A 25,701-nucleotide genomic window follows, 5' to 3' on the forward strand; every position below is an offset into this window, starting at 1 on the left:
AGGGCTTCATCAGATCCCTGCTGGGATATCAAGAAAAGCAGTTCAAGTTTGCATTTAGAGAGTGGTACATGAGATGAATGTGTTTCCATGTGTTTATGCTGTATGTACGTGTGTGTATATTATGTACTTGACAGCTCATCGTGTGTGTGTGTGTGTGTGTGTGTGTGTGTGTGTGTGTGTGTGTGTGTGTGTGTGTGTGTGTGTGTGTGTAATGATAGGCTAATTGTATGTCAAAACAGAGCATAACAGTTTTTTGGCAAGAAGTATGAATGCCATCTCAGTCAGTGCTGTTTCTGATCCTATGATACAGGGAAGGAGGAAAGAAGCATTTCTTTAACAACTAAATCAAGAAATGCATCATTGTGACACACAGGCTCATTTGTGGTTCACTCTGTATCAGCAACCCTTGTCAGGCCTGACATACTCGCTATACCTAACACACTATTGTCATAACTTACATGCCACCTTTTAGATACAGATTATCATTGGAAAACTAGTAACTCACTGTTGATTAACATGCTTGCATGATGTATGTAGAGGGTGTGTACAAAAAGTTATGTACATGTGCCAGAATTATATTCTTAAAATGTGTTTGGCAATCAATGCATTAGCACAAGCTCCCTTAGACAAAGGAACATGTATTTGATTCTCTGGCCAGCCTGGTCTTCAGGCAGTGACAATGAAGGTACATTTTTACATGTTGGGTAAACAGAGCTATCCAGCCAAGTGTGGGAAGAGACAGCATGGCATCTATGACCAGCAGGAGAGAGAAGCTTGGTCTGGATTTTACTTTTCAAAAAATACGTTGTAAAGGTTTACTGGCCTAAAAAGACAGGGGCTGAACCTCAAAAGATAAGCAGTTGAATCAAATGATTGTATACTGTATTATTAGAATGTATAGAGTGGAGGTCTTCTCTGAAAGCAAATGACACACTAGTGATTAACGTCATTGTGAAATGTATGTGTTAACACTATATGAAGAGATATGGATACTTAATGATATTATGCTTTAAAGTCTGTGGCCAAACATGGAGAAACAGGCTCCCTCCCAGACTGAAAACCAGGCAGCTATTTATCTGTCTCTTATGTAAATTAAATAAGGTGCAATCAAAACAACGGAAGCCTTATTTACATGAGGGAGGGGAAAATAGCATGAGGTCATCCTGCCTCTGGAAACAGTCATTGAACTTTGGAAGATATAAGGAAGACAGAAGCCATCTTTTGACATTCATCATTAGACACAAGGGAACAGAGCTTTTGCAAGCTGAGAAAGATGGGTGTTTCAACAAAGGGGTGGGTTTGGGTTGAAGTCTATGGGAACTGACTATAGGTGAGAAACCTGCTTAGGCAAAGATCTTTCACCCAGGAAGACAAGGGAAGCCAGACCCTTGTGCTTTTGTGGAAGGTCCTGACTGAGGGAAAGTCAGCCACAGATGGGGGGGAAAAAGGAAGATGGTGAGAGGAAACCATTTTGAACAAATCCTGTACCTTGTTAGATTAAGTTTTAGATTTGCTTGTAAACCTTTAGTGCCAAGAAAAAGGAATGTTATAACTACCCTTATTCTCTGTCATATTGTAAATAAATTTGTTTTATTTTTATTGTAAACCAACTCAGTGCTGTGTTTAAAGAAAAGGTGTATTTATCCCAGTTAAGTTAATAAGCTGTGATGTGCTTTTGTGTCTTTAGAGGAACAAACAAACCTTATTATTTCTCTGAGCTGTCCAAGAAAGGGCTGGACAATCGAGCACACAGTTTGGGGGAAAAATTGCAACGAGGGTTGTGTGGGGTCACCCTGCAAGTAGTACTAGTAGAGAGCCATTACAGGTGTGTTGCAGGCAGGCTGCTGGGGTCAGAGTTGCAGGAGTAGGGCTGCAGATATACACAGTCACTCAAGATGTGACCTGCATGCCTGTTGCTGATTGTGAACGTCCAGGCATGGAGTTACAATAGTAAAGCATTTGAGGCACCAAGGGTTGCAGGGCAGGTGGTGACTCAACTCATCACTAGTCTCGATTGCATCCCAAACCCTGTGATACTCATACATTATTTTTTGTACTCATTAGAAGAATTATTGGATTAAGTTCAAACATTGGACTCAGTTCTACTCTCTGATATTCCTCTGTATCAAATAAGGAACTTTTACCATTCAAAATTATACTGGTACTAGAGTTTAAATTTTGGTCTGCTGTAAAGGTATAACACAGGCTGCATGACAAGCTTCCCTGTGTTACGTCAGTAGTCTGATTTAAGTGTATCCTGCGGGGACTATATCCTAGAGGTGAGAAGGAGGTCCAGGCCTTTTTAATCCATGTGTTTTTCTGCCAACAAGGTGCCATTTTCACTAGTGCACAGTTGCCTTCATCACTGGATTGAGACCATTTTTTTATACAGGCAACTGTACATCAAATATAAACTTTCAATAACTACCTGCCTGGCTGGATTCAAAGTAGCAGCTTAAAAGTGAGGTGGTTTGTATTCTGTTAACAACTTTGAGCCATTCAATCCCTCCAGTAAGGCACTATTGCTGTACACAGACTGAATTATTAACAATTTTTACATTATGGTGCATTAGGGATATAAAGATAACATGGAAGACCTAAAAAATAAACATAAAATTGAGTTGCTAGCCACATCACTTACTACTTTCCTATTACTTAAAAAAGTAAACAGCACAGAATGGCTTGTCAAGCTTTTCCATATTGTCTAGTAAATCACTATGGAAGTTTAAACCTATTAAACACACTTTGCTTTTTATCTACTTTTTTTTGCTGAGGCTTCTTTTAACTCATTTGTGGAAACATATTGAGTGAGATGAAAAAATCAGGACCATTATAAGTAATAGTGTGGTACCTACACAGTATGATAGTCTATACTGTCCTCTTCTTTAAATGAAGTGACTTTTGTTCTTCTATGTCTGGCTTGCTTTTTTTTTCTTCTCTCTTTTAGGCCTACTGTGTAACAGAACCTGGAGCTGGCTCTGACGTGGCTAGTATACAAACGAGAGCTGAGAAGAAAGGGGATGAATATGTCATTAATGGTCAAAAGATGTGGATCACCAATGGTGGCAAAGCTAACTGGTATGTTAACTGCTTATTAATGTGCTTTACAGTTTCAATTACTTTCTGTTCAACCCTTCACCATGTTTTATATATAACTGAAAATTTCCTCCAACTAAGATAAGTATTAAGCTCTCTTTTATTATCCCTTTTCTAAATCTTCATGTTCATTACATTGTGCTTTGAGCTGTGATCAATATGACACTACAAAATTTTGCCCCTAACATTTCACACTTTTTTGCCCCACAAGACCTACAAAACTATTGAAAATCGCTTTAAAATCCTGCTGCTATCAAACACAATAAATTCTACCTTTTCCTGAAGGGAGGAAAAGTACAATGGATGACTTACTTGCAGAGTCCTCAAAAGAACTTGTCTTACTATTCGTTACTCTGCCTTGATTGTTTACATGGTCATTGAGATTAGTTCTTCTAGTCACCTACATGGCTAGAAGACACTTGTCACTTTCCACATAGATGATGATAAAAAATCAATTACATTTGTGTGGTGTCTTAAAGAGAATACTTTTCCAGCTAGCCCCAAGTCCAGATATCTTGGAGTCTAAAAAGAGCATTTAAAAAAAAATACAGTTCTCTCATCTTGTCCTATTTAATATACGGTACAACCTGTTTCAAAGAAATCTACTTCATGGTTCAAGCTGGAAGTGTTTGCCAAATTCATGAGAAAAGGTCGTAACGTCTGTACTTGTGTTCTACCTACAGCTCTGGATATTCTTGGACAGCTGTTCCTTCCTACACTTTTCTTTTAGAAATGAGCTGCAATTTAGACCTAGAAGAATAAAATTAATCCCCTCCATGGGATCATGTGATAGTTCTAAAGGTTTGCACACAATCACCTGCTTCTCTAATTATTGATTTGCTGTGAAATGACCCATCTCTGCAATAGCTTTTTTTCATTGTATTCCTAAAAATAGTAATTAATATAATAAAAATTCATAATATAATATGAGAAAAGGGTCCTTCATTATTTGTCTTGTGTAATTTTGTTGTCACTTAAATACCACAGTGGTGGGTGTACTGGAAGTGCCTTGATAGAAATGTTTCCAATTTAAAGCAGGCTGCCTATTCATGTCATCTACCAGAAGAAAAGAACATAATGCCTCCTTTTTAGTATCTCTTGATAGGGTTAATGTTATATGGTAGTTAGTATCTACCTTTAAAAAACTTACATCTGTTTATCTCTTAATCCTGAGGACAGGTTTGAGTCACTAAAGTTACTATGTGTTTACACTAGGTATTTTTTGTTAGCTCGTTCCAATCCTGATCTGAAAGCTCCTGCAAGCAAAGCCTTTACTGGATTCATTGTGGAAGCAGACAGCCCTGGAATCCAAATTGGAAGAAAGGTGGAGTGAATATACATAGATACTGATAAGAGCACTAGTGGAGATACTAGGAGTTGGCACTTCTCTGCCCAAAAAACAGTAATGAAGTGAATCAATTTGTTAAAGGAGAAAGTACTATTAATTGAATGCTTTTTAACATACTAGGTAAACAATATAATTGTGCCTAGCATAAGAGAACTTTTTTGTACTCATTAGTGCTATTTCTATATTGTGACTTGTTTAAGGATGTTTGAAATAGAATTAGTGATGACTTACTAGTTCTATCATATTCGTATCATGGGTTTATTTCAAATCAACATGAGGCTTGGTCACCAGGATGGTAAAATAAATGTCCTGATTTTATCTTGTTTAAACTGGCGTACCTCTATTTAAAAAAAACAAACCAAAAAAAACCCCATGGAGTTACACCACTTTACATAAGGAATATGTGAAATCAGAATTGCACCTAATACCTCTTTCTTGCAATCAGAGGACTTTTTTGTTTTGACTGCAGATCTAAGAGTGTCTGCAAGGAAGCATGACCAGTGGGAATAAAGAAGGAGTAGCTTATCTGCAAAACCCCACACTTTGAGTTCTGTCTGCAAAGATTTTACCTAATAGTTATGTAACTATTGAAAATGAAAAATTACTTTTCCTCTATATTTTACTATTGTTGCATTTGACGTAACTTCATGTACAGTCAGTTTAAGCAAAAGGAAAAATGTGATTACATACCCACAAAAACTGTCGAGATTGAGGGAGGGGAGAATGACTTGTCGGGCAGTGAGGTATCTAAAACCATTTTGCCAACTTGATTGGCAACTTGAAATGTCCATTTAATTAGAAGAGGAACATACGTCTCTCTTACTTTCCTGACTCCCTGCCATGGGTGTTCTCTCACTTGACTAGCACCAGCAGCAATGGTGCTGCAAGTGGAACCATGCTGCAGATCAGATTTGTTACTTTAAATTGTGGAGCGGTATCCTAAGTGCTTGTTTACTGATTGCTCTATTTCGTGGCGAAAATCAAAAGGACTCTGTCATATCAATTTAGACCAGAAATTTATACAATTTATTATTTTAAATAAGTCCAAAATTAAAACAACCTTGTACAAAACAAACTTCAGTAGAAACATTTTTGACTTTGTAACATTTCAATAGAATCTATTTCTGAAGGAATAATTTCTCTTAAAGTGCTTGGAACTAAAATGTTTTGTTACTAGTGCACAGAAACCAAAAAGTGAAACTGCTTTACAAAATGTCTGTAAGCAAAAGGTGAAACTAGTAATTTTCATTGTGCTTACAGAAATAAAGGGAATAAAGAGCATAAAGAAAAGAAAATGATTTTTTTAAAAATCATTGTTTGAATAAGCTCAGTGTTTTTAGCACAAGTAAAGAGAGTGTTTTTTGTCTGCTTGTTTATCAACCAGAAGTAACTCTTCAAAGTTAAAACCACCAATTCCGTTCTATCAGACTGTCTAGCCATCTCTTGAGAAGAAAATATTAATCTGCCTTTGTTTTATAAATCATATTTTTAATCAAAAGGACAAAAATACACACTGGTTAATTGCAAAGCAAATAGGTATTTGCATGTGGAGTTATCCAATATGCATGTCTGAGTGTGTTCTGTGGGTGCATCTGGTATATTTAGCTTTGAAAACTTGGTTGAAAAAAATCGGTTTAAATTTATTTTCAAATAAAAATTTAGAAAATATATTATGCTATGGAAGTATTCAGTTCCAATTATACCGCTATAAACTTCCTTTTCAGGAGACTAATATGGGTCAGCGCTGCTCAGATACAAGAGGTATTGTCTTTGAGGATGTGAGAGTACCCAAAGAAAATGTTCTAATCGCTGAGGGAGCTGGCTTTAAAATTGCTATGACCGCTTTTGATAAAACCAGACCACCAGTAAGTAGCAGAAATAAGGTGCCTTTAAAAGAAAATGTAAAAGTGGAAAATTCTGATTTTATTATGTCCTGTATTTGAACTATATAGGTAGCAGCAGGTGCTGTTGGGCTAGGCCAGAGAGCACTAGATGAAGCTACTAGATATGCTTTGGAGAGAAAAACCTTTGGAAAACCAATTGTAGAGGTAAGTTAAGCAAAAAGTTACAAACCATAGTTTCATAGTACATGTGCTATTAAAATAGGCTATTTTTATAGGACTACTTTATAGTATCTTCACTCTGCTTTTATCAAATGTGAAACTAGAGTTATATAAAACCACAAATAAAGCTAGCCAGGTACTAACTCCAGGATCTTTTAAAGAATGAGCTCGTAAATGGTAGGTCATTTGAAAACAGTATGATGGAGCTGAATTACGTCAACCAGATACTTCAGTTCCCTTACATATTGGGCAGGGGACTGCAGGGAAGAGAAGACTTTTACATCAAAACGAAAAGTTGGTATAAACAGGATACACAATATAAATACAGTTAGCGGCAAGAGAGAGATTGGTAAACAGTGAGATTATCAAACAGTGTAAAAAAACATGAATAGGCTGTAATACAGACCCCATTAATAATGTAGCTAAACAGTGCAATTCAAAGCTCAGTTTTGAGATTAAGTAGGTTTTAATTTGTAATTACTTGGAACTGTGCCTCTCAAAGTATAGGTGTGAGATTCTGCCATCCCCATCCTATAGCATATCTGTAACAGAATTAATTCCATGTGCTGGTTTGCCCACAATAAGAAAGAAATTACATTGTTTCTTTTGAATTCCCTGTAGAATCCAACTAGCCAATATTAACCTGCTTTTATTTTAACAATCATAGCACCAAGCGGTGTCCTTCTTGCTGGCTGAAATGGCAATGAAAGTGGAACTAGCTAGACTGGCTTACCAAAGGGCTGCTTGGGAGATTGATGCTGGTAACAGAAATACTTACTTTGCGTCCATTGCAAAGGCATTTGCTGGTGACATTGCAAACCAGCTAGCTTCAGATGCAGTCCAGATTTTTGGAGGAAATGGATTTAATTGTGAATATCCTGTAGAAAAACTAATGAGAGATGCCAAAATCTATCAGGTAAGTAAAACAAATAATGCAACCCCCTGTAGTAATATTTTAGTTATGTCTATAAAATGAGCTAATGGCTCCTTGCTTTTAAAATTGACTGCTAAATAATATTTGAAAAGTGGGTAGAGAACTGCCTTCTCCCTGTCCACCTTGTGTTGTTTTTTTTTTTCTTCTTCTTTGTACCTCTGGAAGCAGGATGCATCTTCTAGGTAGACTGGGGAAGGAGGGTAGGTTTGTGATTGGCCAAGGGGATAGCTTGAGATTGGCTGGGTCCAGGAACCCTTTTGGTACCCAAAACTACAGAATCTCCCTTATCTCCGTAACGGAACTTGTTCAATGCATGTTTTAGCCAAGGTTAGGCAGCATGTTGTAGTAGTGCTTCATTTACTCCATTGCCCTTATTTCAGAAGGAACAGGGATGATTGATTGGAAAAAGCAGTCTTGGGCTACTCAAGGAGTGAGGAAGGGGAGGATATTTGGCTTTGAGAGAGGCAAAGTAGCTTCCTGAATTGATGGTGACTTGAGCCGCGGCATATATTATCTGAAACTAAAGTTGATGACTAATAACTACTTTTTAGCTCTTAGAATTACCCTGAGACCTGATGGATATGCTACTTATCCCTTCAGTTTTTAGTATCTCTTTCCAAATAAGCGCTTTCTTTCTAAATGCTGTCTTAAGTGTGAGCACAAAAATGCTGGCATACTGAGTCTGCATGTAGGTTAGAACATCATTCTTAAACTTGGTTTAAACATGCTTTGTCCAGACCCCACATTACATCACTAGTATTTAAACAGCCTGAATTAGTTTTAATGAAACATGGATCTTGGCCCAATTCAGATAGCTCTTAAACTAAGCAGCAACATAAAGGGCTGTGTGTGGTAAAAGGAAGGCTACTTCTATTAGCACTCTGTTGGTATGACAGGTGTCCAGTGTTGTCTTAGCAAGCTCCTCAGTAATGCTGCTGTGGAAGTTTAATGAGGCTCAGGTTCACAGCAGGGTGGCAGCACCTAGCTAAGCAAGGGAAAAGGAAGCAGAGACTGAAAGGGAAGATACCGAAATGTAGAGAATATGGACTTTAATACCCAGTTCAGGTTGTTTAAGAACAAACAATTTTTAAGGAAACTCAAATTTATACAAAACAGTGAATATAAATAATCAAACCTATAGACCTTTTAAAAAGCCTTTCTGAGGTCGGGATAGAATTATCTTCTTTCTTACATGATGATCTACTGCATTTCCCTGGTGCAATGCTGGTGGGTAATTCTTTTCCACTTACTAAATTGTATAGACAGAAAGGAGGGACCCATAATAAAAGCATTTTATGATTACTTAAACAGAAAAACACTTCAAATATGCAGAGTGCTGCAGTAGTAGTGCTGAGCAGAAGTTATCTCAGGAATGTTACTGATACTAGTTACTCTTCTAAAGGAATAATTATGAAAGAATGTCTTTGTAGAGAGGGCAAAGTACTTTATTCCTAACACATCTGTCAAGTGCAGTAATAGGAGCAATTAAATAATTATAAAAAGGAGTTAGTTCCTTCACCATGCAATACACTACCTAAGCCACAAAACACTTATCCAACTTAATTGTGAAGATGCTGGCAAGTCCTAGTTGTTAAAAGAGAGTTTAGAAACCACATTCTGTGACTATCAATGTAATTGGTGGGAAACTTTTTCTTACCGCTCCTGTTACTTTTGGTTCACTTGAATGATATAGAACTATTTCATTATTCATATCCTGCAGCTGTTCTGCTGTCCTCTTTTATATATGAGAAAAAAGAAAGGAAGCTGCAACCTTATTTTCTGTATAGTACAGCACATTTCTATACTCACTGCAGAACCTGAAGACTTGTATTCAGGTAGAATGCTGTTTAGTTCTCTCGTCCAATGACAGCAATCCTTCTTACCTTTTCCTCTACTTTATTTTTCTCTGATATAGAGAAACAAAATAAGAATGAAGGGGAAGGCTTTCATCTTTGAGTTTATTCCTTGGCTTGGACTGATGAGCCATTTTGTCAGAATTCCTTGGGCAGCTAAGTTTTCCCACAGCAATGGATAAGGCAACTGATGTCTGTAGTCGTTGGCTCTGAAATGCATCTCCCACTGAAGCTCCTCAGTTTTCTCTCATGATGATTTGCCAATGCATGAAGTGTGTAGCATTAACGCTTATCCAGAAAATGGACAGCATTCATCTATAGTTGATAGACAAGGCCTACAATTCTTCAGAACAAGTGTTACTCTGGTAATGAGATTAGTGTCTCAAGAAGGCTGGAGATGGGGATTTTTGTGGGGTTTTTTTGTTTGTTTGGGTTTTTTTAAGAGAGCGTCTGTCTTGGACTATTCAAACTTAATGGTCCAGATTTCCCCTGTGGTGTGGCTGCTTTACAGCATAGTGATATCCTCCAGCAGCACAAAAGCAGTTTTAGACCAAAGGATATATGCCAGGGCTTCCTTGTGAGCTCTCGCTGCTCTAACAGCCCTTCAGGTCCATTGGCAGCTGGTGTGAGTCAGCGCAGCTTCTTAGCATCTCTAACTCACACCAGAAAACTAGCTCAAGATAAGAGGAGCACAACTATGGCTTTGCATTGCCCAAGTTGAGCTCTGGCACACACAGCCAGCCAAGGATTGGGGCTCAGGTCTTGTTCCACTTGCCATACATGTGTCTGTTTCCTTTGCCAATGAATCAGTAGATAGTGTTACGGGACTACCTTCTGGAAGGAAACAGGAAAGAGTTATGAAACCCTAGCCCAGTTCCACAAGACTCAGACAAAGCATCTCCCTTCCAGTTCTTTACCTTCTCGACAGAGAAGCACAGTCCCCTCTCTGGTCTCCGGGTGTACCCCATCAGATGTCAGACTTCTGCTTTTCCCTCTCCTGGCGTGTAATCCCACTCTTAGAATGTGCCCTGGGCTACTGTGCCCTGTGATGCCCTGTGTATCGACTATGCTTACCTGGCAGGTCTAACTGGGTTTGGCATCTACAGTTCTTCCCTTTGGGAGTCTGTGACCAGTGGTGAATATTGTGACTTGACAGCTTGTTAAAAATAAAGTATTGTTTGTTCTCACTATAGGAACAAAGCATAAAAGAAAAAGGATTTTAAAACAAATAATAATCTACCCATGTATCTGTTTTACTTGAGATGACATTTTACCATCTCCTGCTTATCACCTAGGCACCTGCTGGGGCGTATGAGGTTTGGCCTGTCTGTGTCATTGAGGTTCCCCAAACAGCTCCCCAGCCCCTTTGTAAACTTCTGTAATCCTTTTTGATCTTCTTGTGTTCCCAGGTCTTTTTCTGTCCAGCATTGTGTCTTAACAACCACAAAGTACCTACCAAAGGGTGATTTATTTTGAGCCATTGTTTTCCTTCCTGTTTGTTTTTCCCAACATCCTCCACCCACTCCCCATTAGTAATCCAACATATTTGTACAGTAACCCTTGCCAATAACTAGATCAGCAGACAGTATTAGTAGAGCAGATCATGTCCATTGCAAGCTCTTCAAAAAATTTTACTGTGTAACTAGGCTGCTTTGGATTTGTAAAATGGTTTTAGGTTATCATCTTTTATAAATGGCTCATTACGTTTCAGAGTAATACCTTTTTATATCAACCAGATCTCACCATTTATCTGAGAAATCCATCCAGATGTAACTTGATTCAATGTTTCCTAAAGGGATCAGATTCTAAGAGCTCATTTCATAAAAAGGTTCAGAGGGAATTAAGGTGCTGTTATTCTTTAAGTAGATGCATCCATGTATTCCACTTAAGTGTGTGCGTGCCCAGTGCACCAGAGACGGAGAATTTTGCCTAGCAGTACCCATAGAGGGGTAGTGCTCATGTCTTATGGCCATAGCTCCTCCCCTGGCTATTTGAGGCAGCATTGCCCTGGCCTCACTCAGTTCCTTCTTACTGCCTGTAGCTGGAGTTGGAGCTCTATGTCGTCTTCGCTTCACAACTTCTCATTATTTTAGTGTGTTTTTTCTAGTTGTATATAGTTAGTAGTATCTTTGGTGTTAGTTAGATTTGTGTTAGTTGTATTTAGTTAAGGATTCCCCTGGGATGCCCTCACCAGGGTTTAAACATTGTTAGTCATGTGGGGGGGGGAGTTCCCCAACAACAATACTTACACATTGTGCTCGGGTGAAGACCACATCAAGAGGCGATGTTCAATCCGTTCATGAAATGGATTCAGGTGGGTTGGGATCTTTTGCCAAGAGCAGCACTTACTTGAATAGGCCCTGCATCGGCACCGTGACCCTCATTGGATTGGAGGTTGCCCTCTGGTTCTGAGAGTGCTGCTACTTCAGGCTCTGGAGCAGATGCCTTTCTGAAGAGATGGAGGAGCTATTCCCTGTTGAATGCATAGAGGAAAAGATTTCATAAGACCACTCCAGGTCTTGTGGAGACTCTTTCGCCACCCCCAGGAAAAGCATGGACCAGCACAAATTTAGTGCTGGCACACGGAATGGCGCAGGTGTCCCAACCCCTCCACGGTGCCAAGTAGGATCTGCTCTATTAATACTGTATGATGACCTGGGTTATAGGCTCACTCAGAGTCATGGTCACACTTTGCATCCTGCACTCAGCTCCCTGCATCTTACAGTGTGGCTGTGGTTGAATGAGGAGCAAAAGTGATGTTTGGCAGCTATTCGATAAATCCTACTCCGTAGTAAAAAACCCTCTACCAGGATGGCCTATTCAGCAAAGTGGAAGCGTTTTTCAATTTGGTCATTGGCCCACACAGTTCAGACGACACTGGCTTATATCCAAGACATCTTGCTACATCTTCAGTTGTCGATCTTACACTTAACTTGTTGAGGGTGCATCTAGCAGAGATCTCAGCCTTTCATCTACCCATTCATGGAAGATTGGTCTTTTCCAAAGGCATGGGGGCAAGACTCTTGAGATGAATTCTTCATCTTCACCCACTGGTGCAGGAACCAGTTCCTCTGTGGGATGTTAACACAATCCTAGCCACTCTTATGAGACCTTAGTTGGAGCCTCTGGCATCCTGGCCCTGTCCTCTCATGTCAAAAAATTACATTGCTTGTGGCAATAATATCTGCAAGGAAAATGTGTGAGTTGCGGGCTTTGATGGCAGAGCCTCCTTACACACAGTTCTCCAAAGACAAAGTGACATTTTGGCTGCACCCAAAATTTGTGTCTAAAGTGGTCTCTCGGTTTCATTTAAACCAGACCTTATATTTGCCTGGGTTTTTTTTGTAGATTGCATTCAACTCCAGAAGAGCAGCGTCTTCAAACATTGGACATCAGACCACGTCCGGTCTTTTAGCTGGACAGGACTAAACTGTTTCCAGCTTCACCGTGTCTGTTTTTGTGTGGCATGCAGACAGTATAAAGCAGGGATGTCAAACTTGCTGATGATGGCGGGCCACATTTTAATAAATTGTACCTGAGCTGGACCATACCTAGGAGCGATGCCCGCCGCCGAATATTTTGGGGCATCTTCCCTTTTTCGGCAGCGCGGCAGCAGCCCCTTTTCGACGGCAACTCCCGGTGTTATCCTCGCCCCATTTTCGGCGGCAGCTATGACGCTGTGAGCTGCCGCAAAAAAGGGGAGGAGGCGGCGACTCTTCTCGGCGGCAGGTCGCAGAATCAGAGCTGCCGCTGTCAACACTCGCCACGTACTCCCCTCTTTGGCGGTGGCTCCAGGGGCTGCGGGCCACACAAAAACAGTTCGGCCCGCGGACCGTATGTTTGACACCCCTGGTATAAAGGGACAGACTGTTTGCTCACAGACAGTCTCTAAGTGGATAAGTTCCTGCATCAAGACTGCATATGAAACAGCTTCAGCTATGGCCCCTCTGTGGGTGCGAGCTCATCCTAGGAAGGTGCAGTTTACATCAATAGCATTCTTAAGTGACATCTCAGTGTTGGATATTTGCAGGGCCGCCACATGGTTGTCAATATATACATTTACAAACCATTATGCCATTAGTGTGGCATCCAGAGCAGATGCAAACTTTGGGAAGGCAATCCTGCAGTTCTTGTTTAAATAGACTTTGAGTCCCACCCCCTGCGGGTACTGCTTGTGAGTCACCGAAGTGAATACCCGGCTGCGTCTACTCGAAGAGGAGAAACAGTTACTTCCTATAACTGGTTATTCGAGATGTGATGCAGATGTGTATTCCACAGCCCACCTTCTGTTCCTTCTGCATAGGTGTCGAGTGTCGAGGCATTCGAAACTGAGGGGGATTGGGGTGGCACCACCTTATATAGCCAAAGATAGGGGCTGTGGTCACGAGGCACGAGTGCCACTGCTCTATAGGTACTGCCAGGCAAAATTCTCCAGCTCTGGTGCGCTTGGTGTACGCACAGACACCGAAGTGGAATACATGTCTGCATCACATCTTGAAGAACTGTTGTTGCAGTAAGTAACTGTTTCTTGTTTAAACTGTCTAGAGCCTTTTAGTTCTGTAATTGGCTTGTAAGTATTTTTATTATTTAAATCTTCCTCCCAGGGACTTGGATTTATTATAATAGATTTTGTTATCAATTTTCTTTGGGACTCAAAAGGAATGTTAAATTATTTTTATTTAAAAGAAAAAAATTGAGTAGCTCTCCAACTTTTCTACATTCCTCTTCTCAACCTTATTGGTTATGATTAATCTTTTTTATAGTTACAACAGATAATGCTGATGCTTATGTTTAAGCATTTTTTAATTGATTTTAAATTTTCACAGTTGTGGGAAATCATGGGGGGGTCAGGGTGATTATTTAATGACACTAGACATGGAGAGTCAAAAAGTTAGAGCTTTATAAACCGTTAATACATAAATTGTTATCACAACATGTCAAAATAAACAAAGTAAATATCCTTAAATCAAGAAATTATATCTGTTTTTACTATTCATTTGCTAGTCCATTTGTAAAACACTAATACAAAAGTCTAAATCAGTGTATTTTGACTCTAATAAGTTCTCAAGCAGTATTTTTCCTACTTTGCCTATCTGTAAATTTCAGTTATTTTTTATGGAAATATATTTTTGCCAGTTTGTCAATAAACATCAATTTTACCATGCCAGACATTTACAGGTAAAAATCTAATCCTTCCAAGCCTAGTTATGATTAGCCCCATTAATCTCTGCAGGTGTTATATTTGTGATGCATCAGCTAATTACCTCAGGCTTTCTTCTCTTTAATTCCTGAAAGTATTTTCTTTTGTGGTTTTGACTGGTCTCCTGTTATTGACACTTGTAGCAGTGTTTCATTATTAAACTTTCTTTAAGAATAATAAATAGAAAATATATATTTGTTGAATTGATTGCAATATCCTTCTGAAGTTTAATCTAAAGAATTTTCATTCTTCAGACACTGATCATTGGTCACATGTTTTGGAGTGATTATAATTTCCTGCAATATTTCATCTAACCACATTTCTCTAGTTCTGGTTTCTGTTCCTCATCTTTTGGGAAGCTTATGGAAAAAGATGATCCACAGTGTTGCCTCATCTGTCTTTAAAGAATCTTTAAATGCCTTACTGTGTTTCATCCACTGTCACTTTTAACTTTGAAAGTTTGTTTTATTCCAAATTTATATCATCCTCCCATTTCTGATGCATAATACCTCACATCTCTTGCCCTTGATTACTTTTTGCACTTTATTGTCTGCCCTACTGTATCACTGCCTGATGACAGATGGTGTGTTCTCTTGGCCATATGCTTCATCTGCAAAAACTTTTGTGACCCATCTGTTCTTTCGTTCCATTTCTGTACAGGATTTCATTCAGTACTTCACACATTCTTCCATAAAGTGTTCTGATAAAATTATTTCCTCTTTTTGTTCTCAATTTAGTCCCAATTACAAATCTAAGTAACAGTGACCATGATCTAATTTAGAAACTGCTCCCTCTGTACAACTTCAAAAAATGGCCTTTGTGCTTAAAGTACAGAAAATTCTTTAGAGCCTGAAGCTCGTTCTTCTTGTTTTCAAACATGGGGTGTTAAACTGAACCCTTTCTTCTGATTCCTTAACAAGACTTGTAGGTCTCATGTTGCTCAGATAATCTTTTGCAGTTATATTCTGCCTTCCTTCTGAGAATCTTTAAATACCTGGTGGTGAAGATAATTATCCCTATTATGCAGGTGGAGAAACTGAGGCTGTGTGACCTCGACCAAGTCTTCAAATCTGTGCAAGTCTTTAGAAGAGCTAGGAACTGAAATCTTAACTCAGTCCTGTGCTTTAACCACTGAACAATACTTCCTGTCTCCCACCATGTCATTTTATTTTTGTGTACTGGCAGAAAGGATAAAGACCAAAATCCTGATCTCTATCCTAGCACAAAGAGCTTCATAGTAAATGTTTTGTTGCCAGCACACAGAATAGAACAGAGGGGTGGTGTGAGCAACAGGAGAAAAGAAAGGAGAGAACTCTATGCCAGAGAAGATACAAAAATGTGAGCTGACAGATGAAAGAACACAGGATTACTAAGGGGTGAAAATGAGAAAATGGAGAGAGAAACAACAAAAGAAGCAGGACCGTGCAAAGGAATTAAAATTTTGGCTGCTTTTGGAGGGGCATGTTCTGTGTCCGGTGGAGCTGGCTGGCTCCCAGTGGCCAGAGGAGCTGTCAGCTTCTACCCCGGGACCAGTGGAGTTCTGTGCCCCCATATGGGGGGTGGGGGGGGGCTGTGCCCCTGCTTTGTTCCCCCTTGTGCATTCCCCTGAAAAGAAGTTAAGAAAGTAAAGGGGACATGATCATGAAAGGTTTGGGTAAAGAAAACAAGTACACACTGCTTTACATAACTTGTGAAGCTTTTAACGTCTCCTTTTTCCCCTTCATTGTCTAAAACCAAATTTTACAAGCCTAATTTACATTGGGGGAGGGGGGTGTTCCACCTTCTGCATCATGGGGCATGGATCTCCTGCAAGGATCATCTGGGCATATCTCACCTAAATCAGTCCCTGCCATTGTAGGTTTCTCGAGCGTTGGTGGTACCTTGGTCTCTTCTGTTGTCTTCCTTTGGCACACAGTAGTTTAGTTTCCTGAGGAATGAAATGCTTTAGTAAAACTAACATTGTGACGCTCAGTACAGGGGTGAAATGTATGGCCTGTGATACACAAGATCAGGCTAGATGATCTAATGGTCCCATCTGGCCTTAAACTCTGAGATTATATTCCCCCTTCCTGTATTTGATGTCTTTCCCACCCATCATCGTCCATTTCTTTTCATATGTTCTTGATCTAATTTAGACTATCACGTCCAAGAAATAGGGAATGTCTTTCTATGCTGTTGTAAATAATTCCTTCCATATAGTCTGTTATAGCTGTTCAACTCCGATTACTGTAGTTTTTAATAATCCTTTATTTCCTCACTCTACTTAAATCTTTCTGTACCATTGTCCCAGACAAGATCAAAGATGTTAACCTGTTTGTGAGTTTTGTACATTGTATTGGAACTGATCTTTCTATATTTTTAAGAGCTTTTAAAAACTGGCAATGTAACACAGTAATGTAATGGTATTATAATTCTTTTCAGATCTATGAAGGAACAGCTCAGATTCAAAGGCTGATCATAGCACGTGAACATGTTAACAAGTTTAAAAGTTAAGGACATTTCTGCAAACGGTATCAAGCATTGATGTTGGCGGTCGATGCCCTCAAAGGAAGGCTTTAATCTCTTTCTTGAATGTAGTTTCAAAATAATAAGAACCCTTCCTTCACACACTTGCATTATGTACTTCCTTAAACTTTACTTTTATACCTTTTTCCCAATACAAATTAGGTGTTTTCTAAAGCATCTTTGGCCTCCAGTATGGTATTGGGTTATTTTTTCAGTAGTACATTTTTCTCCATAAAGACCTTCAGTGTCTGAAATAAAACACTTTTAACTTTTAAGCATATAAGTGTCCTAAAACTTCAGGGATTATCTCATTGGCTGTGATAACATGATACATATCAAGACTAAGGTACTGTAAACTTCCTTGGATATTAGTAACCTCTCAAACTTTATAAGGTTCCAAACTTGCACACATTGGAATAAATTGTATTTTCATCATTGAATTCAACAGGAGCAGACTTGGGACCTAAATAAGGAAAAAATATTGAAGCCATTAATAAAAAAAGCTATTACTCTGTTTCCTCAGAGATCGTGTTCTGCTGCATATGGTCTCCAAATCAGTAGGTTTCAATTTCTTCTGTGTACTTAATAGTTTTATGTGTTCTAGAATCTTGCACTTTCAGAACATTTAAAATTAAGTAGAGGTGAATGTTTGGGCCCTGCTAAATCATAATGCCATGTACTGACAAACCAAAACAGGGATTATTGTTTTAGGAAAATAATATTACAGCAGCAGAATTACCATTTTATTTTATTTTACTTGTAGATTGTCAATACATGAATGAGCAAAATCTATTTTTTGGTTTACAAGGATATAGCATAACATGAAATTCGGTTTAATGATGCACCATCTTTCATCTTAGTCATCTGAAACCAATGCTGATGACATTTTTCTTTTATTCTGTCCATTTGGGGGTATATGTTTAGCTTTTTTTTTTTTTTTTGAGGCACAGCAAGTATCATATTGTGTACATTTTTAAAAGAAAATACTCATCCTCTTCTCTCTCTCCTTCCTGAAATAAGACTTCTTTTTATGAACAAATACTATGAACAACTTTTGCATAATAGTAGTTTCTCCTAACTATATATTTGTTGTTGCAAAAAAACTGAACTGTGACCATTCAGATTTGCATTTGTTTTAGTCTCTTTGAACTGTATGCATTCAAAATCATTATACTGGTTACTGTGCCATATTTTTATTATAGTAACCCTATTAAACATAAATATTACCTCATAATATACCTCATAAACTAAAGTATGATGATTGATAGAAGCAGTAAATCACATAATGCAAAGTTTTTCCTGTCATTTCTAATAGTAAATGACTGAAAAGTTGTTTGTTAGTCATAGTGCTGAATTACAATAATAAAAATTATTCTCACAAAATGGGATGTGCACTAATAATTTTTATTTTCAAATGGGGACTAACTTCCTTCTAATAGACTACAATAGAAAATATATAACATTGGGGGAGTGATTGGTAATAGGATACTGAGCTTGTCACTTTTTAAGTTACATGTTCAGGCCCAGTTTGGGATTGACCAAAAAATGAATTATCTAGTCTTTGTGAATGAGTTAATCATTATAGTTCAATTCCTACCTGCTCTTTATCCATTACATAGACCACCACTTCAGTGGCCCATCTCAGTCAAGACCATGGGTTGAATAACTTAGCCATGGAAACCTTGCTCATAAAGGGACTAACTCACCCCTTCCAATGTATCATTAATACTTAGAGGGGGGTGAGGAGGGAAACTTACACTGATACTGTCCATGCTTTGTATCTGTTTTGGGGATCTAACTAACCTCAGGCATTATTAGAACACCAGTCAGTAGACCGCCACTGGAAGTGAGCAAGTATTATGTCAGGTTCCAAGACCTGTCAATCTTTCTTGAGAATTAAATTCACGTTTCAATTTTTATTCTCCCTTCAGGGTGAATCAGTTTGTAGTGGGAGAGATTCTCTACATTTATTGAAATAGATATTTAAGGCTCCAAGAGGCATAGATTTTATTATGGGCCAGTACTAGCAAAATTTAAAACCTCCTAAAACGCTTGCTGGAGGAAAAGAAACATGTAAAACAGAAGTGATGGTGTGTATGAAAGCAGAACCATAATCACTATGGAGCCTACATGAAGGAATCCTGCATCCACATCTATTCTGGAAAAAAAATGCACTTCAAGGAACTTTATTTTCATTTTGTGATTCTGTTCCTATTGAAGGGAATGATAAAAACTCAGGAATTAGGCTGCTTGTCTTGTAAACATGCTGTTCTAAAGTGTCACTCGCACAATTTCACTTTTTACATGTATGGTGGGTTCTCAGCTGCTCAGGCTCCACTTGTGGAAAAAATGTGACACATGCATATTTTATCTCATTGTTAGTCCAAACTGAAGATAAAAGATCCCACAGATCTACTTGAATAAGGGTCAACACTTTCCCCTCTCAATTTAGAAATAAATTCTCAACTCTAGAGCGCTGTTTGAGCTACTGTTGATTGTAGATGTTGTTGACTGTGCTATCTCTGAGATCATTGAGCTTATGTAGGGTGGGAAAAAAAGACAAGAATCTGGCACTAAATGTGTCCAAAATGTATTCTCTTGAATCATTCTTCATTTTAGTCAGTCTTTAAGATGCCTCATAAAAGGATTTCCACAGCAATATTAGGTGGACAATTTCTTTAATAATTCCTTTCTGCTTTTCTTCATTCCCCAGCCTTAGCTTTCATCAAACCATAAATTTTGCAAATGGGAAGTTTTGGTTCCTAAAACAAGCTGTGTGTATGCATATGAAATATTTATAACCTCAGGGCTCCTCATCAGAGGATGTAATCAGTAAGTGCACCAATTTGGTTTTTCAGCATATCAGGCAATGGTCATCATCTCAGTTAGTCAGTTCCACTTGCAGTTCTGATTGCATTTGAGGAAGGGTTGTGCTCCCTGCATTCTGGCATCCTGCAGAAGCTTGCCTTGCCTGGCCTAAGGCTGCTCTAATTTGTTTTTTTTTCCCCATGGCTTTCAATAGGCCCTTGGGAAGCAGAGACTAGCCATAGTGCAGTGCGCTCTGGTCACACTCCCAGTCCATCACCTACACTGGAGGCTGAGAACAAAGCCAGTATAGAGCTCTCATGCTATCTCTACAGCAGCTGGGGAGGTCCTCTGCATAGGAGGTATTCTCAGGGAGCTATTTTCTGTCCACTTTAAGGCCACTTTATACTACCAGAGTAATGTAAAAAGAGCCTTAGTGTAACAGAGTTAAGCTACATCTCCACATTACAATGGTCAAACTGCTCTATTTTTATACCTTTCTGCCTTGTTCTACCTTGGAACTTTTAAAAAGTGTTCTCAGTTTGCAGAAATTATAAGATTCAAAGAAGTAAATAGAATAAGACAAAATATAGAGAACTATTAGCTAAATATCACTCACCCCTAAGGATGACAGAAACATGCAGAACCTGGTGACTATTAGCTGTTTTATAAAATCTCTTCTGGGAACAGGACATGTTCAAAGAGGGAATGGCAAAAATATTACTAGGAAAAAGTGGAGAGAGGAAGAAAAAAGGGACAATTTGTGAGGGGTTTTCCAAGAAAACTATACGCAGAACAACAACAAAAATGCCACCACCCACCAAACAAAAAAGCAAAAACAAAAAGATGTCCATTATCATTTCTAGGAGAATCTCTTCTATGGGGAATTGATTCAACTTTTAACTTAGGTAGGAAGACAGGTAAAGGAACAGGAAAATCAGATGATCATTGTAGAAGACCACTCTTCCCACTTTCCCTTCTTTAACCTTCTGAGATCTTGCTCTCCTTGTCAATATCAGCTTTTGTAACTCTGGTATATTTGGTAGATTTACCTCTCAAAAGTCTAGACAAACCACCACATCAATCTACATGGATTTAATAGCTGTAGTTAGCTATAACGTGTCTGGAATCCATTTCTCTAAAAAAAGCTTTAGATTGCTGCTTCTCACATGGCTACATACATTCTTACAGCATGCACACTAATGGAAAATCTGTCTTATTACGGAGAGTTTACTTGTCTTGTTGGAGTGACTTGTATGATCTTGTTTATACTTGTGTGTTCAGAATGTGAATTCTGTAACTTTTCTGTCAGTCTACTCTTGCAGTAGCAAGGTATCTTCTGAAATTTAACATCCAAACCCATGATTAGAACTTATAGTTGGCTTGGGTTATTTTTTACTATTATTACTGACCTGAACATTTGATGTAAGGCAAAGTCTGGTATACAGGCAATTTATTTTTTATTGTTGCTTTTATTTTTAAATCTTTAGTTATTGTAAATTACCTGTATGCTAACTCAGAGAATGTCCATCTTGCAACTTATTAATGTTATGCATACAAAGAACTGTCAGATTGAAAATTCACATCCTCTTTTCCACACATTACATCACATTGTTATACAATGCATTTCAGCCTGAAGGATCACAAAACACTTTACAAATCAAAATAACAGAAATATAAATTATACACTGACACTTTGTACTTCATATGACACCCTGTACCCCATATTCACCACTTTTATATGGTTATATGTTTTATACAAAACGTGCCTTGTGAGGTAATCTGCTAAACATTACTGTCCTAATAAGATGTGCGTAGCATCACTGCAAGTTAAATTATAAGATTTTGTTATATGACTGTTACTGAACTATGTTGTAGTTCTGGGTAATGCCCACAAACTATTTTTTCGAAACAAAGACTCATGGCAACCCCAGACAGGTATCAACACAGTCAAGTGGACTATCACTTACTTAAACAGCCATTCTTCAACAATGGGGAAGTGTAAACAATAAATTTACATTTCCTCTGAGATATGATGCAACTCTCACCTACCTATACAGGCGTCTGTTTAGCTACATCCTTGTGGGGTGGGGATGTTCCTCAAAGAGAGGAGGTGGGTATAAAAGTACTGGACAGTGACCTCCATGGGATCCTCAGCTCTCCTCCTTTATGGCTCTGTTCATAACATCAATGAATACCTGAGGAACTCTCAACTAAGGGGAATGATCTCGGGCAGAAAGGAAATCCTGCCTGTGAACTGAGAATTGCCTGCAGCATCTAGTATGGTAAGAATTATGTTTGTTTCAAATCTTATTTAGCTTGGTAAAATTTAGGCAAAAAGCTTTTATCTTTTTATTTCTTTTGTAACCAATTCTGACTATTATGCTTTACTACTTATAATCGCTTAAAAACTATATTTCTCTAGTTAATAAACTTGTTTTATCTAAACCAGTGTGTTTGACTGAAGTGTTTAAGAAACCTCTACACAGGTCAACAGGGCTGGTATATAGGGGGGGACAGCAGTTTAGGTTGCACCCTGCGGAATGTCACTTCTCCAAGTGATTGTGGTGTAGAACATGACCAAGTGCAGCATAGGGCACAGGTCACTTGCTGGTGGATTCTCTGTACCTTGAAGTCTTTAAATTGTTATTTGAGGACTTCAGTAACTCAGCCATAGGTTAGGGGTCTATTACAGGAGTGTGTGGGTAAGGTTCTATGGCCTGCATTGTGCAGGAGGTAAGACTAGATGATCATAATGATCCCTTCTGACCTTAAATTCTGTGAGTCTGTAAGTCTGTGTGGTGACTGAGTATCACACCGACTGCACAACAATTTAGACCTCTCCCTGGGAATGGGGAGGGGAAAAGTCACAGGTAGCTTCCCCTGGCGGGGAACAGGGAGAGAAGAAGCCTGGGGAGGGCTTCCAGCAGTAAACGGAGGGGGGGAGGGCAGCCCACCAGGAGCCTGGGAGCCTATGGGGCTCCTGGCAAGGAGCTGAGACACCAGGCTCTTAGCTCCCCACACTGCTTTTAGGCAAGGAACGTAGTGTGGACATCAGCTGTAAGTCAACCTATGCCAGGTTGACTTATTTTTCTAGTGTAGACAAGGCCTGAGTCATAATTAAATACAATGTGAATCAGATTGTTTAACAAGGTAGTTAACACACATCTCAAGAGACTATTCAAGGTGAAGTGGTCCATTGACACCCCACAGTCATACAGGGGAAAGGATTTAGGGGGGAGGAGGGTGTGTTAGTTGATTATACGTTGTTGTAATAAGCCATAAATCCTGTGTCTCTGTTCAGTCCGTGGTGTTTTGTGTCTAGCAAAGTTATGGATTTAAGCTTCCAGGCTCATCTTCAAAAAGTGTTGTGCAGGTTTCCTTTGAGGATGAGGACTGATAGGTCAGATGTAGAGTGATCACTTCTTGAAAAATGTTCATCTGTCGGTGATATGGTGTTTTTGTCATTTATAATTTTGTGTGAGTTCATTTGAGAGTGTAGAGGTTATCTGGTTTCACTCACATAGGTATTATTGGGACATTTAGTGCACTAGAGGAGTACACCCGATGTCATGATAGGCATGTGTAGGACCCATGGATCTTGAAAGGTGTGTTGTGAGGAGTGCTGATCATTGTAGCAGTGGAGATATGTCTACTGGTTTTGCATCTGTTCTGGCAATCTTATGCCATTTTGAGTTGGTGTGTCCTTGTCTGTGGGGAGCTTGCTTCTGATGATGAGCTTAGAGAGGTAGGGAGTTGTTCAAAGGCCAGAAAAGGGGGTTCAGGAAAGATTTATCTCAGAATGGTGTCCCTACTGAGTATGGGTTGTAGTTGTTTGATGATACCCCATATGGGTTCCAGTGTGGGTGGCTGGTGACACAGTGTGTGGTCAGAGGTGGTTTTTATTTTTTTATGGAAGCAGGTCCTCTTAGGATATGTGGTGGCCCGTTCCATGATGCGATCTGCTTCTCTGGTGGCATGTGCTTGTTTGCTAAAGGCAGTTTTGAGCTAGACACTAAAAATCATAGACTGAATAGAGTTGCCCCCAGCTTCCTTCCCTCCTCCTGACCTCCCTCCAGCCCCCATATGACTGGAGGGGTGTTAACAGGCCATTTCATCTTAAAGGGTCCCTTGAGATATGTGTTAATTACTTATGCTAAACAATCTATTCCACCTTGTATTTAACTGTGACACTGAGTACATTTCCCAGACCTGCAGAATTGCTCTGTGTAAGCTCAAAAGCTTGACTTTCTCACCAACAGAATTTGGTCCAATAAAAGATATTTCCTCATCCACCTTTTCTCCCTAATATCCTGGGTCTGGTGCGGCTGCAACAACACTGCATATCACCTTATATGGTATTTCTAGCTGAGGAATTGAATCATTTGCAGTGCCCTCTCACATCCCCCCCACACACAAAAAGTGATTCCCGGTGGTCACCTGAGCTGGTATGCTGTTTTATGTTCCCCTTCCCCAGAACATCTAAAATTAAATTTATAATTTTATATTCCTGCACAGGTGTTTGTTTGTTTGTTTGTACGGCAGCCCAAATGAACTGTATTAAGACAAGACATTGTTGGCTTTGCAGAGATCCTAATGGAAATCTATTGCATATGGTAATAGAAGTACAGATGTTACAAATAATGGAAAAGAGTATTTCAAAGACTGGAAGTGATCTATTTGATCTAATCACATGATGGTATTTGGCTCTTTTAGTTGGTAAGTGACTAAGTTTTTAAAACCTGGTAAAGATATGGCTGCAGAAATTGGTGAACCCAATTCTTAGAATGATTGTATTTTGAAGGATGCTTTCCTCATAGTGTTTGGCTTGCAGAAGACCCCAGGGGACTTTTGGAAATCCTTTCATCTATACTCTGAATGCCAAAGTCATTAAGTGCCTAGAATATGGTTTGTGACATTGCTGTAGACCACTAGTTAGGTATGATAGGATGTAGTATTTGGAATAGTACTTTGGATTCTGTTTTTATTATCTGTAATAGTGTGGCTCCAATACATATTTTTAATCAAAGCTTGCAAAAGTTATCTCCAGATCTTTTTATAAGTAGTGATAGTGGAAAAGAGTATACATTTGGAAACAATTTAATTGGATTTTTTTTATACTTTTTGCATTTTAGATTCTCTGTTGTTGCTCACTTCTGTATTTTTTCTTTCAAAGCATGTCTTTGAAGAAAGCCATGTATAGAAAACTGCAACCCCAACAATCTTGGAAAGTACAGTAACTGTACTTCTAGAATACTTACTTTAACAAACAACGGCTGTCTTGGAAAATGCAGATAGTTTGTATTACAGAATGATAGAAATGTAGGGCTGGAAGAGATGCCCCACACTAAGGCAGGATTAAGTATTCATATTATGCAATTTACAAGTAATATAGTAAAGTCTGTAATATTTTTGGTGCCTCTAGAATCTAGACCAGTGGTTCCCAACCTTTTTGGCTCGAGGGCCACAAATACCATTTTTACAACCCTGAAGGACCACCAGTCTATCAACTCTTAAAAAATGTATTGACGTATACACCATTAAAGACTACAAATCACTACATATTTAAAGTAAACATTTTGATGCTTCTGTGCTCATTTTTACATTCACTATTTTACACCTACAAATTACTCACAGTATGTCACACTCACAGACAAAGCACTAATGTAGACAAGTGACTGTCACTGAAGCACAAGGCCTGGCAGCTAAGTCATGATGGGTGGCCTGCTAAGTGCAGGCCAAACCATAAGGCACTGATTTTTAGAGTCCTGTCCCTCCTCAAGCATGGTAGGTCCACTAGCACCGCCTCCCCGCCATTGCAGCCAGACAGAAGGAGCAGCCTCCTTGCTGATCTCCCATCCTCCTGACTGCAGCAGGAAAACTGCACACATCCTATA

The 25,701-nt window shown here is 39.0% G+C and overlaps 1 protein-coding gene and 1 non-coding gene across 2 annotated transcripts in view; both read left to right on the plus strand.

Annotated features, from left to right (window-relative positions):
* ACADM (acyl-CoA dehydrogenase medium chain) overlaps positions 1-18,379 on the plus strand; it is a 33,317-nt gene extending 14,938 nt beyond the window's left edge. Inside the window, exons 7-12 of the mRNA XM_067563410.1 lie at positions 2,948-3,078; positions 4,312-4,420; positions 6,169-6,309; positions 6,397-6,492; positions 7,175-7,423; positions 16,916-18,379. Of these exons, the coding sequence (XP_067419511.1) occupies positions 2,948-3,078; positions 4,312-4,420; positions 6,169-6,309; positions 6,397-6,492; positions 7,175-7,423; positions 16,916-16,987 (798 nt within the window). The 3' untranslated portion in view covers positions 16,988-18,379. The remainder of the gene's footprint in view (positions 1-2,947; positions 3,079-4,311; positions 4,421-6,168; positions 6,310-6,396; positions 6,493-7,174; positions 7,424-16,915) is intronic.
* LOC137163248 (small nucleolar RNA SNORD45) lies at positions 7,929-8,016 on the plus strand. Its single transcript, XR_010922677.1, has one exon. It is a non-coding gene; the product is annotated as a small nucleolar RNA SNORD45 (small nucleolar RNA).
* Positions 18,380-25,701: the final 7,322 nt, after the last annotated feature.

The sequence above is a fragment of the Emydura macquarii genome, unplaced genomic scaffold, assembly GCF_026122565.2.
Source record: "Emydura macquarii macquarii isolate MOO-44397 ecotype Brisbane River unplaced genomic scaffold, CSIRO-AGI_Emac_v2 contig_2481, whole genome shotgun sequence".
NCBI classification, from domain to species: Eukaryota; Metazoa; Chordata; order Testudines; family Chelidae; genus Emydura; species Emydura macquarii.